At 34.9% G+C, this 12,952-nt stretch overlaps 2 protein-coding genes across 2 annotated transcripts; both read right to left on the bottom strand.

Moving 5' to 3' along the window:
- Positions 1-47: 47 nt before the first annotated feature.
- TRIADDRAFT_61237 (uncharacterized protein) lies at positions 48-5,754 on the bottom strand (the record flags this gene model as incomplete). The annotated part of the gene is made up of 12 exons (XM_002117161.1): positions 48-144; positions 303-444; positions 580-738; positions 843-951; positions 1,057-1,087; positions 1,269-1,360; positions 1,446-1,480; positions 1,720-1,821; positions 1,934-1,964; positions 2,175-2,276; positions 2,784-2,790; positions 5,327-5,754. 12 exons carry the CDS (start codon positions 5,752-5,754, stop codon positions 48-50), a joined length of 1,335 nt encoding a protein of 444 aa, XP_002117197.1.
- Positions 5,755-8,696: 2,942 nt separating this feature from the next.
- On the bottom strand, positions 8,697-11,912 carry TRIADDRAFT_61236 (uncharacterized protein; the record flags this gene model as incomplete). Its single annotated transcript, XM_002117160.1, has 12 exons — positions 8,697-8,763; positions 9,030-9,093; positions 9,180-9,258; positions 9,455-9,565; positions 9,658-9,746; positions 10,311-10,390; positions 10,476-10,557; positions 10,792-10,912; positions 11,090-11,158; positions 11,278-11,345; positions 11,681-11,744; positions 11,904-11,912. The coding sequence occupies 12 exons, from the start codon at positions 11,910-11,912 to the stop codon at positions 8,697-8,699; spliced, it is 903 nt and encodes a 300-aa protein (XP_002117196.1).
- Positions 11,913-12,952: the final 1,040 nt, after the last annotated feature.

Raw genomic sequence — 12,952 nt, 5'->3', positions numbered from 1 at the left:
AGTTGCAGCGAGATCAAATAGAACAATTACTGCGTATTCATTTTAAGTTAGTTAGCATGAAACCACAAAAATTCCATAAATATCTTAATGACATGAGACATGTCCTTTCTTATCATTTGTCTGCGAGTTAACGAAAAGGTTTTCCTACAGCGATTAAAATTAATGTAATACAATATTATACATGCAAGTTATAAAGTACAGGCTATCTTCGTTTGCTGGATCCTTTTTTTTTTTGCAAATGTTTGCAATCTTAAATATACTGTTGATTGGTCCATTGTTGCTTGTAGTTATAGTATAAGTACTTTACTCTGGTCCAGATATGATTATGCGATGGACAGGTTAGTGATTGAGTTACGTTACACCATACGGCCACAACGAGGATTGCCAGCACCAATATGATCAGTATAACAGCCATAATCAAGAAACACGAAGGTCCTCGGTCATCTAATAACATTGAATAATGTCAGACGTCATGAAATAGATAACTACAAGTATAGTCACTATTAGTATTATTACATGTAGAGTAAAAGAGCATTTATCTATTGTATTCGTTCATCTCTGTATATTAAAGATGGCTACCTTCGTATTCATCATCTTTTAATTCATTCTCAAGTGTATCGTCAGTTTCTTGTTTCTGATGCTTAGCACTTCGTTTCCTTAATCGATTGCCACCTGCAGTAGCTTCATCATCTTCGGGTTCTTTTTTATCTTTGGCTTCTTTATATTTGGACAGGGCATCTACAAAACGAGATCAGTTAATTAAGGATATCAAAATGGGCATACCGATATTGCTTGATGTTACCGCATAGTAAGTTATATGAGTGTACAGGAAACCAACTTACCAGAATATTGCTTTTTCCCTACGCTTGCATAGATGCATGTAAAATATTCCAGCGTTTTCTTAGTTATGTCATGAGATTCTCCGTAAATTGATTGTCGAATCTTAGTTGCCTGCAGATTAGAATTAATATTAAATTAAATGAAATACCCAAGATATTAATTAAATTATTCATCCTAAGCTGTATATATTTCATGAAAGATACGTTTAATGCTCACCTTGCCGCAATATTCAAGGGCTAGATGGGGACTGGATAAATGCAATAAAAAGTGAGCAAATGTTAAGGCACAGAACAGAGTAAAAATTATGATTCAGTGAATATTTTTCAATTTAAATTTTACAACCATCATTCACAATTTCATATTAAAAGCATACAATCGTAACGAAACAGTGTGCAAAAACAACAATTGAGTGATTTTAAACGTCTTACTTGTTATTTTGCAAACACATGGACGCTAACGTAGTAAATTCTACAGCCCTTGCAGCTAAAGGATTGGTTTTATGTTCATCATCTTCATTCTCCTAAGATGAGGGGTAGATATTTATAAAGCAACTATATAGAATATCGATAAAGACTACTTTACGGTCGTACGAGTATGAAACACACCTGCAATTCTAAAAGTTCTTTTAGTGTGTTGGCTCCTGTCAGAAACAAGATGATGATAATATTAAAGTTATAAAATACATTTAAGGAAAAAGTATAATTTAGCAATCAAAATGGTACAATATGTCTAAGTATATAAGATCTATGCAATCGAACAACCATGGTTAGTATAACAAATTCTTCGACAGTAAGTCAACGCAGTCACCAGTGAATAGAAAATGCACCTCTACAAGTACCTATACGTTATATATGCTATAAAAAATAATGATAGAAATACCTTCATCATTTTTGACTGTAACTTCCTGATTACTGACATCCATGATTAGAGCAGTTTCGTAATACAACTTTTCTGCTTGTATAAATTGCACAGCTTTATCAACTAAAATAAATCGTAAAAAAGCTACATGTAATACATCTGTTACAAAATCAACGGGTCACTTTGTTATTAATAAATATCACGATAGGAATGCTGGATATTGTTGGCTACGTACAATTTTCTCGCTCAAAGTAAATAGTAGCAATCTAGTAAGCGTTGCAAAAAAATAAAAAGAATTAGAGACTGTGAATTGTTACCGTCTAGAACAATATCTGCTATATTGCTTTTCATTACAAAAAGCTAGGTTACTAGAGGATGAAAATTGCTTTATAGAAATATTGCAATTAACGATACTAGGAAACTGCTGAAAATGAGTGACTTTGAAATGTGTAAGCCAAAAGTTCATGATTACTTACGCTATGTAAGCATTGCGGAAGTAAAGAAAACGCATTATTGTTATTGATGCCTTTCAAACATGCCATGAAACATCTAAGAGCAAGATCGCTGTTTCCTTTATCCTGTAATAGTTCAATAAATGGGTATACGTGAAGATATCGTGTAATGAAATAATTAGATCTTTTAAATTTGGCGATCGACTTCAATATATCTAGTATTACTAAGAGTGTATAATCCTATTTTAAAATTAATATCCATTAAACCATCGCCTCCGTTTTAAGTGGTATATACAGTAAAGCTGACTTGGTCATATACGCTATAGGGGTACTAAATGCTAATGCTTTAGCACTAATCTTAAATCTTAAATCGTATATTGATGTACGATATATTGTAAACACAGTTATGCTTCCTAACTAAGAAAAGTGAAGCAGTTACCGTAATACGATATCAACTTGTCAGCACAAAATAGTGAGAATAAAACTGCTGTTTTAAGAAATAAATTTGTGCACAAAAGGTACTTATCGTTTCTCTTTATATGAGTATATATATACGCATATGCCCATATATTGAAGTACGGGAGGGCTATTGCCAACAAATCTACAAATTCTTTGAAATTAATTTAAAATTACCTTGAACCTGTAATGAAAGATAAAGAGAAAAATTAAATTTGCAATATTGTTGGAAACGTAATAAGAGAACTACTAGGGAAATTTAATTCGTTATCAATATCTAGTACTATTAGGACGTTTCCGTTACACTTTACATAACGTATTCCGTTGATATATTAGTACAGTAGAAAATTGTTTGTGTATCGTTGGCGGCAGGTTGAAAGCACGATTTTATTAGGGCAATGCACAGTTAATAGCACCATAATCAAGCCTTTCCCGTTTCTCGCACAAAATTATAATTAAGAAGATAGAAAAAAAATGATTAACTGCTGATTTAATTCATTCCGTGTACATTTAATATAAGAAATACTAATTTATAGTGTTTATTTACTTTCAAAATAATTAGGATTCAGTAAGTAATAGCTATCCCATACTAACGATACTGCATTAAAAATTGAATTATTTATTACCGGCAATATAACATTGACTGCTATTCAACTACAGATTCATTAAATCTATAACGATAGCAGTGTTTAGGGGTCTCTCTAATGTAAACGTTTAGAATTGATTTTTAATAAAGGCGAAAGATAATATCTCAAGTGAATTTAGTTGTACTAGGTTTTATAAGGAAGGTAAATAATATAACAACTAGTACGACAAGCTCAAATTCCCTATAAAAAGAGAGTTAGCGTTATGTGCATACAATTTGCTCAGTTAGGGAAATGGTGAATCGGTGATAAATTGTACAGTAAAGTAAAAAGTACCAGTATAGTATAGTGTGAAGTCGAACGGGCGAGGGATCTATATGTATAATATTCTCGTATATGACATATTTAGCTACGAACTTTGGTAGCATTCGAAAAAGACTATTGTTTTTCGAGAGGAATTGATCAAACTAGAGTACCTGCAGCGGGGTTATACTATGACTTGATCCCATTATAAGATTAAATATTTCACCGTAGATCAAATTTGGTTTATTATGAAGAATTCTTTCAAAACAAATTGATTTACGACGTATGTTTTCCTGCAAGTCTTTCAGTATTGTTGAAAAAATGAACAATATGCTTATGGTGATTACTGGGTAAAATTGTAAGACTCTGTTGATACTGCATTGTCCAAAATTTCATATCTTTTTGTTTTTATAACGTAATTTAGGAAGATAACTATAACCGTCGATAGCATCTGATAGACTTACTGTATAAATACAGTACTAGACTTAGCATCAATAACAGAAACTCACGATTATAACTGATATCATAAGTGATAACTACATTAAATGCGGAGTAGGCAGTAATTGGAAAGACTTCAGTCGAGATTTCGTATACAGTAAGTAACGATTCAACTCAATCATCGGTTGTATATCGTCGATGCACTTTTTAATTAAACATAATATACTGTAAACGAAAAATTTTAAGGGTAGTCAAATTGTCGAAAATGCAATCAGGCATTCTTCTTGTTGTCAACTACTAACCGGGGATAAAAAAAGAAAAGGACTCGTGTTATTGTTGTGCCGTGGACTATTCGTTTTGTGTGAATAATAAAATAGTTGGTCAACTAACCGCACTATGAGCTCATTATTTATTAAAGCTTAAGCAGTATCGACATAAAGTAAAAATGATCAAAGTTCGTTTGAATATCCACCTCTTCGCCATTTACTTAATCAAAGCCATATTGGTAAATAATTACATTTAAAGCAACTTGGTTTCTCTATCCATGCACAATTTAAAATGTATCGTGTGGTTTATCAGGGCTACTAAAGGGAAATATCTCTGTTTCTAATATGGAGTTCATGTAGCATTAAGGTCAAATTTTGTTCCGATATCATTATGCGAGTACGTGATATAGTTTGTATATTAGACCAAATTGCTCGATACTCGTATGGGTGATGATTAGTCTGTAGTTAAAATTGGGCAGATGCCGAGGATGAATTACAATAACTTGGGCAATTGCTTGACTGAGTATAGCATTGATTAATTATTCAGCAAAGCGATGTCTAGCATTTCGGTACAAATGAACATTTTAAAAGAGTTCAAAAAATGCAAGATCACAGACAGGCGCGATCAAACTACAGCAGAACGACGGTATATTGTTTTACTGTGGGCTATACGAGGCTTAATTCAGTATGGTAAAAGAGGCCGGTGAAAAGGGCATCTTGAAAAGGAATGATTCTACAGTAATTCACGATCATATCCAGTAACTTGAATCTACTATTCAGGCAGTTAACTCAACATCAACAATAATTAAGCGTTGCCAGCATTGTTTTACTGCAGTCAAGTTCTACTCGACAATCTTTACTACGCCCCCAAAAGCATGAAATGTCATTTATCGCTATCGTTATCGATATCCAAGCTACTTTATTGTTACAGTGCGAATCGACTAAATGTGTTAGAGTCATCGATTTTGACTCTTAACTGCTGAAGAAGACTGGCGCGGCATAGAGTAAATCAATTAGCCATCAATTTTAATGCTTCCACTTTTACCAATGTTGGTTTTACTCCAGATACCCCGTTGTTTCTAGAACTATAAACTACGCGTCTATGCCATGATGAGAAAGATACGGTTACCTTGTGCCTTTTTGGAATAATTCTTCTCTCTCTTCCGCCCTCAATTGACTGGCTTGATCCAAATTGATTTGATCATCATCATAAATAGGCTGGTTTTCTTCTTTTTTCAACGTTCCATCATGATCTTGTGATCCATTTTGTAAATCTTGATGCGATTGGTTAGTCTGAGGTTGATCTTGCAATGTGTTGCTTTCTTCTACATCGGAATGATCTTGACTAATCTCATCTAATAGCTGCATTGCCGACTGAACCGATTGAACTTCCTTATCCACACCCTCAGCCATGTTATCTTGAGGAGAATTTTCGCCGTTAGTCAATTGGCTATGGTGATCGATATGATCATTATTATTGGTAGTATTATCTACGCCAATAGGGCGATCGTCGTTGGGAGAATTTACAATAGATTGGGAAGGTGATTTATCAGCCATGATTTTCGAGTCAATTAAACTAATTAATTAATAATGATCAAGACGAATGGACAATGCAATCAACGATGTTATTCAACTACTGTCAACGTTGTGATCGTCGAATGGGATGGGGGGTTAAATTGGAAAGTTTGCAATTCATTCAGGTCAAGTGGGTCTTGCCTCTCCAAAGCTTTAATTCAATCTACGCCAACGAGCAATTTGCCTAGCTTACAGTCTACTCGTATACTGTCTATCCGACAGTCTATCAACAAGCGTCCGTTGAAATTTGCCGCTATCACAGTCTATCGACTACTGTGCTTACAGTTTCCAGTACTGTTGTACAGACCAAACTCATGTATCATGTACACACTATCATCCACAATAGGAGCTGTGTAAACAAACTCTTTCAGCCAGTCCTAAAAAGGGGCCTATTGCAACAAAATCGCTCTGTAATTTTGGACTGGCTAACTATAGTCCGTCGAGTTGTCCCTGGCACTCTCTACAGACAGTTTAAAAAGCATCGAGAAAAAGACCAGTGTGGAAATAGTCATTGGTGAGCGGTTAACTGGTAATACTGGTCAAAACAACGCAAAGCAAACTATCAAGGACTCTATCTTACCTAAAGTTTTAGTAAGGTAAGATTGAGTACCCTGTAGTCGGCCATCTTCCAATTCTATTCTCCGGACCAGACCATCAAGATCTGTACATTACAGTGTACAGTGTACAGTGTACAGTACTGTGCCAAGTGGACCATGGAATGTACTGTAAGGAAAGTGTACAGTACAGTACTAGTAATGGTAGCAATAATAGAAGTACTGTACTGTAACTTGACAATCTAAGTACAGTACAGTACATAAGTATACAATATACTGTACTGTACGGTATATACTGTACAGTACATACCGTAAATCCGAATAAGCAAATACTGTATACAGAAAGACTTGATGCACAGTACTGTACATGCGATCGTACGGCACTGCATATTGTACTATACACTCTACTGGCCTGTATGAGACTATTCTGCTGGGCTAAGCCAGCTACGTCCAACGACGTTGTTGCAGACTTCAGCTGACTTAAAGGAAAGAAGTTGAAAATGGCATCCAAATCGATGACAGCGGTGCTACAAATTGAAGATCAGGATTACACTCGTCATTATGCATACCAGCTTGATGGCAAGATATCATCCGTAGTTCAGTCTTTGCAGACTTTACGCCACGACTTTGGCAGTGATATAAATAAAGTTATTGCTGATCAAGCTAGCGGTGTCATGGCGAATGATCCAGGTGCATCAAAGTAGAATAGAAATAAATAATGATAGCGATTTGCACTTACTGTAAATCTCTTATTGTAGTTTCCATCATGTACATTGTACTAGATTGCATAGGATTCTAGTATTGCATCATAGTGTATAGGTCGTAGCAAGCGAATCTCACTATATCATTTCCTGATGGATGATTAGCATACTCGCTTGTTTTCATCAAAAATCATCTCCAATAATAAATGCATGCGTATCTCGTTCAAAAAATGACTGTTAGTCATCTTGTAGGAAAGAATTATCCTCTAGTAACAAAGACTTAGCTGGGTATTTCTTAGGACACGAGTTATCAACATAGTACAATACTAATCAAAGTCCTTAATCTATTCAGATGATCAGCAACAAGATGAAGATGATGATGACGATGACGATGACGATAGTAGCGATCAAGAACCAAATACTAAGAAAGTCAAAACAGGATAAAACAGATTTGCTGTTCTACCCGCAAGTTTACCAAGCGATAAATGAGTTCTAAAGAATGCAAATATAGATTCATTGCCAGGATAATATTTCAGTGCCTTAAATTCTATAGCTAAAACAGAGAACAGACAGTTCCGGCTACCTAATGGAAATGAGTGAATCTTAATGAGATACTTGTAGTCACTTCAGCGGAGTTTTACTTGATTGAAGAGCATGTTGTCGTTATACAACTCGTCAATTTTGTAAACAACCAGCATTTTACAGAGTTCTTGATGTAAAGGTTTTAATTTCAACTTGTTGTATGTGACTGCATGCACACTTATTTATCATTGTATCCAAATGCCAACTCAGGTGAGCTAGTTTGCAATGTCCATAAAAATAATCTTACTGTATAAAGTGTATAAAAATTGAAACCCACTCATGTTGTTGCTTTTACTCATAATGTCAACATTCCATTTTGTAACTGGAACAAAATAGTCCACTTTATTTACATGATACACATTTGGGCTGAGTGAATATAATACAGAAGTATTAATTAGCTTCTTTCTTATAATAAAAACAGGTCGTATTGACTACGCCTGAAATAGTTTATTGTCTGCTCAAAATTGGTAATCAATATTGCAAAATTTATAATTACTATTAACTTGTTACTTCAACTCGGAAATTTAATTATGCTCTATATATTACAAATTATTGCAGTCTATTATAAGTTTCAAGGCTGTCAGGTCTATGCAAGTACGTACATAAATAACTTGCTATTGCTTTGACGCGATAATTCTATTAGCACGTCAAAAAATTTGGGGGCTATACTTCTTCATAAATATTCCTATGTTTAAATGACATCAAATGAGTCAGCCGAGGCTAGAGTCGAAAAGAAACACCTTGGATTGTCGGACTTTTAGTCTTCACTGAATCCAAGTGAGTTGATAAGCGATACTAAAAATTAGAAACGCATATGTTAGATAGTTTATAGGATCAATATGTTGGAATTGTAGTACAAACGTTCGAGCAGATATCTACCAAATAGTAAACGATGAACCTACATGCATTTTATTATGTTGAGTAGATTGATAGGCAACGATCATGTCTGCTGTATTAAAGGCCCATGATAATGATCCTGGCAAGATATATTTACCATTACTAATATTTCACACTATATCGATGCAGTTGTGCTACAAGTATAAATTTTATCAAACAATTAGCTGATATTTTAATACCTATATTACTATTAGGATAGTATATAAGCGATAACGCTCCAGCTAGCTTTCTTTCGTAGCATGCTAACGCCGGTGCCTCTAATTGATAGTATAACAATATAACGGATGTAAGAGTTAATTTATAAATTGCAAAGAATAGAAAATTGAACTTAAATGACTAGACTGACGTAGAAAGGTTTCTATAAATGTTTTCTCTAATGCTCCATGTAAGTCTTGTCTACACATATTAATCAAAGCATGTAAATATTAAATAATACACGATTAAGCGCCATCATTCTCTTTGAAACGACCGCCTGAAACTGCAATTATAAATAAAGTAAGGGTAACGGTGTCGCTTGTCTTACTGATTTAGAATTTCGTCACAAAGTTGTTTGGCCAGGTTTGTCCTGATAATCTGCTCTCCAACACCTAAACAGATAGGAATAATCACATTAAAGTCTCGCTAAACGGACTGCTGTATTCACGTTGAATAATTCAGTTATAGTTAGTGATACCTGTTGTAGTCGCAGCGACACTGCAGCCGTGACTTTCATGACCGTTATAAGCACAACATCCAGCACCGTAGATTGCAGACTAGCAATGATTAAAGATTTTAAAATAAGCATTACACGATAAAAATAGCCAACTTTACTTTATCATAGACTAAGAACATGGTTATGTGTATTTCCAATAAATAGTGTTGTACTTTCGAAGTAGAAACTATTAGCAGAAAATAGAGTTAAAAAATTGTATTAAATGCTTTTAATACACGCCAAGCAGAACAGATTACTTGTCCAATTCGGCCAGGCATTTTAAATTGATTTCCTCCACTAGAGGCTGCTACAGCAATTTGCCCAGATGAATCAACACAGATAACCCCGATTGTATCTTGAATATCGTCCTAGAAATTAAATAATAAATCAATTTACTCTTAACAATTAGTATATGGTAGGCTTAGCATACCTATTTGGTAGCCAGTGTAGCAACCCTTACCGAACATCCTATACTTTCGTTAACTGTAGTTGCGCTTTTGAGCGAAGCAACCATTTCCTTAATTTTAAAATATTTTTTCAGAGCCTTATCTAAACGACGGAAAAAGGTAGAAGGAATTATAAGGGCATGACATTTTCAGTACAACGATACGGCAGTACTGAGAAAACACTATAATTAATTAAATTTTATAGCAGTTATAAGAAGCCTTTGGATACTATGTACAATCTGCGAATAGTACAAGTATAAAAATGAATGAAGCACTGCTGCTGATTCTTTATGTGTTCATACACTGTATCGTGAAAGTACTGGGTATATCATTAACACTCATAGTAAGATAGTTTCGTAGTTTAAATTAACGTATCACACTAATCGTCTTAAATTGGGAAGATCGATGATCAACTATAGTGTAAATACCATACGTAGAGCGACACTGGGAAATCTTGCAGTATCACCAATACAGTGCATGGTCTATATTTGATACTATACGACTGCCCTATCCTAATATGAACGATTTGATTTTATAGCGTACAAATAATCCATGTGATGATTACAGCGATGTCAAGAGAAGCCCTAGGCATACAGATATACTTGTATACTGGTCATAAGCGTACTACCATTAAAGACAGCGCTAATTTATCCATAAATAAAGCTACCGCTAATCAATGATTCCGGAGGAGCGTTGTGGATACCATTCTTAATTGCGAAATCTCTAGCTCCGTCACCTGTTAAAAGACTATTTATTGCATAAGATTATCATAATGGTGAAGTAGTCATACTAAGAATATTTCCAAGTGATATGCTAAGATAGATGCACTTACAGGGGTGATATCAACCCTAGCCTATGACGATTATTACTGTTACGAAGAATTTCAAAGGCAACTTGAGTAGGATTTGGAATCCCTTTGTACGGTATGAGACAAGCGGAATAATATTTAATTAGCATACATAAAACTAATAAAAACGATTAAGCTAACAGTTAAGGCTTAATATAAAATGCGTCTCTACATATGTTAATAGACCTCAATTTGCAAGACTTCTTGAATGACAATGCAAACTTGAAGCTTATATTAGAATCTGATCTTTACTATGAGACATTAACTGCAAAGAATTTATACTCAGATCTCCGCACATTACCAGATACACAACCGACAGCTCCAAATGCCAAACTCTGGCCGTCCATGATGCTAGCATCGCACTGAACAGCACCATCAGAGTTCAATGCTGATCCCACTCCTGCATTAACAACACCACATGTCTGTAACAGATAGATGCTAATTACTCGAAGTGTGGCTATTTCTATTACGGATATTTTTTATGGACATTTGCATATTTAACAGTTACAACTTGTGGAAATGTTAAGTCTGCTATCCTTCCAGCGAGGTGCTAATTACATCATCATGTTACAAGAAGATTGATCAAGCAGAAGTCTCACCTCTAACGATACCATAGCCTCTGTGACTGCCTTTGTTACTGATTTTTCAGCACTTAACGTGCTTAAAGCCTGCATATCAATATAGCACAATGATCATTGGTAAGTGACTTTAGCATCGTTTTTCCTAATGCAATGTGATGCTACAGAGTATTATACTACACAATATCGTTGCATGCTATTGTAAACACCTTTGAGCAAGCTTCCTGACTAATTCGCTTGTAAATCGGCCTTAAGCTAGTTTGGTGTTTGCCAGCGCCTGTACATGATAAAGCAGCTATTTTATTAATTGATGAATGTATTTCGCCATTAAAAATGATTAAAAGTAGCTCGTTTATTCATGGTACTGTAAAGAACCGTAAATTTTGATACTATTTTACAGATATTCGTATGATAATTAACAAGTACACAATATCCCATGCCTACTTGAATAAGCGCAAGCACAATATTGCTATTGACATTGTAATGCAATAGACGCGTATTGGATGATGAAATAAAATTACTGTACTGTATAATTAGTTGACAATATTATCAGTGCAAGCGCAGAAATAAAGTTAGTATCTTATCCTGTTTAGAAAATAATGTTTACTTTACCTAAATGAAGCGCAACAAATCCTTGATAATCCACCCCGTATGAGTCATTTATATCTAATGCATTCTAGACGCATCACAGTGGATGAAAGAGTTAATAAAGCGAAACATTGCTACGTACAGCTACTGCTGCTGAAGTCCACGATATTTGCAGAATGAGGCTAAGACAAATCTATCAACCTAATACAGTACATCGTTAAAATCTGTAGAATAGGACTTTACTTACTGCTGCCATCTTTTAGATTACTTGTATGCTTATTGGCAGAGTCTTTCAAGGAAGATTGTCTCTAGCTTACAAATTTTTCTCTAGATGCTGCTTTAGATACGTTGATGCAAGAATGTTTACTCTAATTGGTGTCCAAAATCCAAGAGTACAATCTCCGCAAATGAATAACCTTGTTTCTTTCTGTACACCTAGTAACCTGCAGTCATTGCTCAAGCTCCATCAATTCCCATATATGAAACGATAGGCTTGATCAAGTCTTGATAAATGCATTAATGCTGCAATGCTACTAAATTACAATTTATAATTTACTAGTAAGTCAAGCTATAAGCTACCAGCTCTCTCTCTCTACTACCGGCAGCTTCTTACTCATCAAACTTCTATCAGCTAGGAAAGTTTGGCTACGTATTTACAAACCCGAAGCGTTCGTGATGTACCTGCCAATAATAATCATCCGGTGGAGGAACTATACTGTATATGGCTAGAGAGCGGCCGGATGTTCCGTACTGTACAGTAATAGTATGACAAAAGGTCAATTGATTGCATAGTGCAACATTTTACCTCGATGCTCGAGCTGCTATGGTAAAAATGGCTGCTGGAAAATTGAAATTTATCTCAACCGACGATGGCAATATTGCAGGTCGAAGATCGAGTTGACACTCGTAACTATACGTATCAACTCGATAGCGATATTATCCACAGTTGAATCCTTACAGATGCTATACTACGACCTTACCAGGGTTATAAATCAATAACTTTACACAAGTTTTGCCAACAGTTCTTTACATAATATGTACAAGACTGTATAGTATATAACAATATATTTATGCAGTGGTGCAAAAGCCCCTTAAATTTGTTTGCTGATTAATGTAGACAAGCAGAACTACAACGATCGAATGCAATTTGCTGTTAAGGCATCTAGCATCATTCAGTATTTAAAAGTGCTAAAATAGAACGCTCAGTTTCGTCATCGCGGCGAGGTCAGTGCACGGTAGCGACCCTAGGATCTACAGAGACTAAAATTTTGGTGTAATAATTAATTTTTCAATTCA

This window comes from Trichoplax adhaerens, genomic scaffold (assembly GCF_000150275.1).
Source record: "Trichoplax adhaerens TRIADscaffold_22 genomic scaffold, whole genome shotgun sequence".
NCBI lineage: Eukaryota > Metazoa > Placozoa > Uniplacotomia > Trichoplacea > Trichoplacidae > Trichoplax > Trichoplax adhaerens.
Note: the sequence above shows the minus strand (reverse complement) of the source record. Positions and strands in the feature narration are given on the sequence as shown.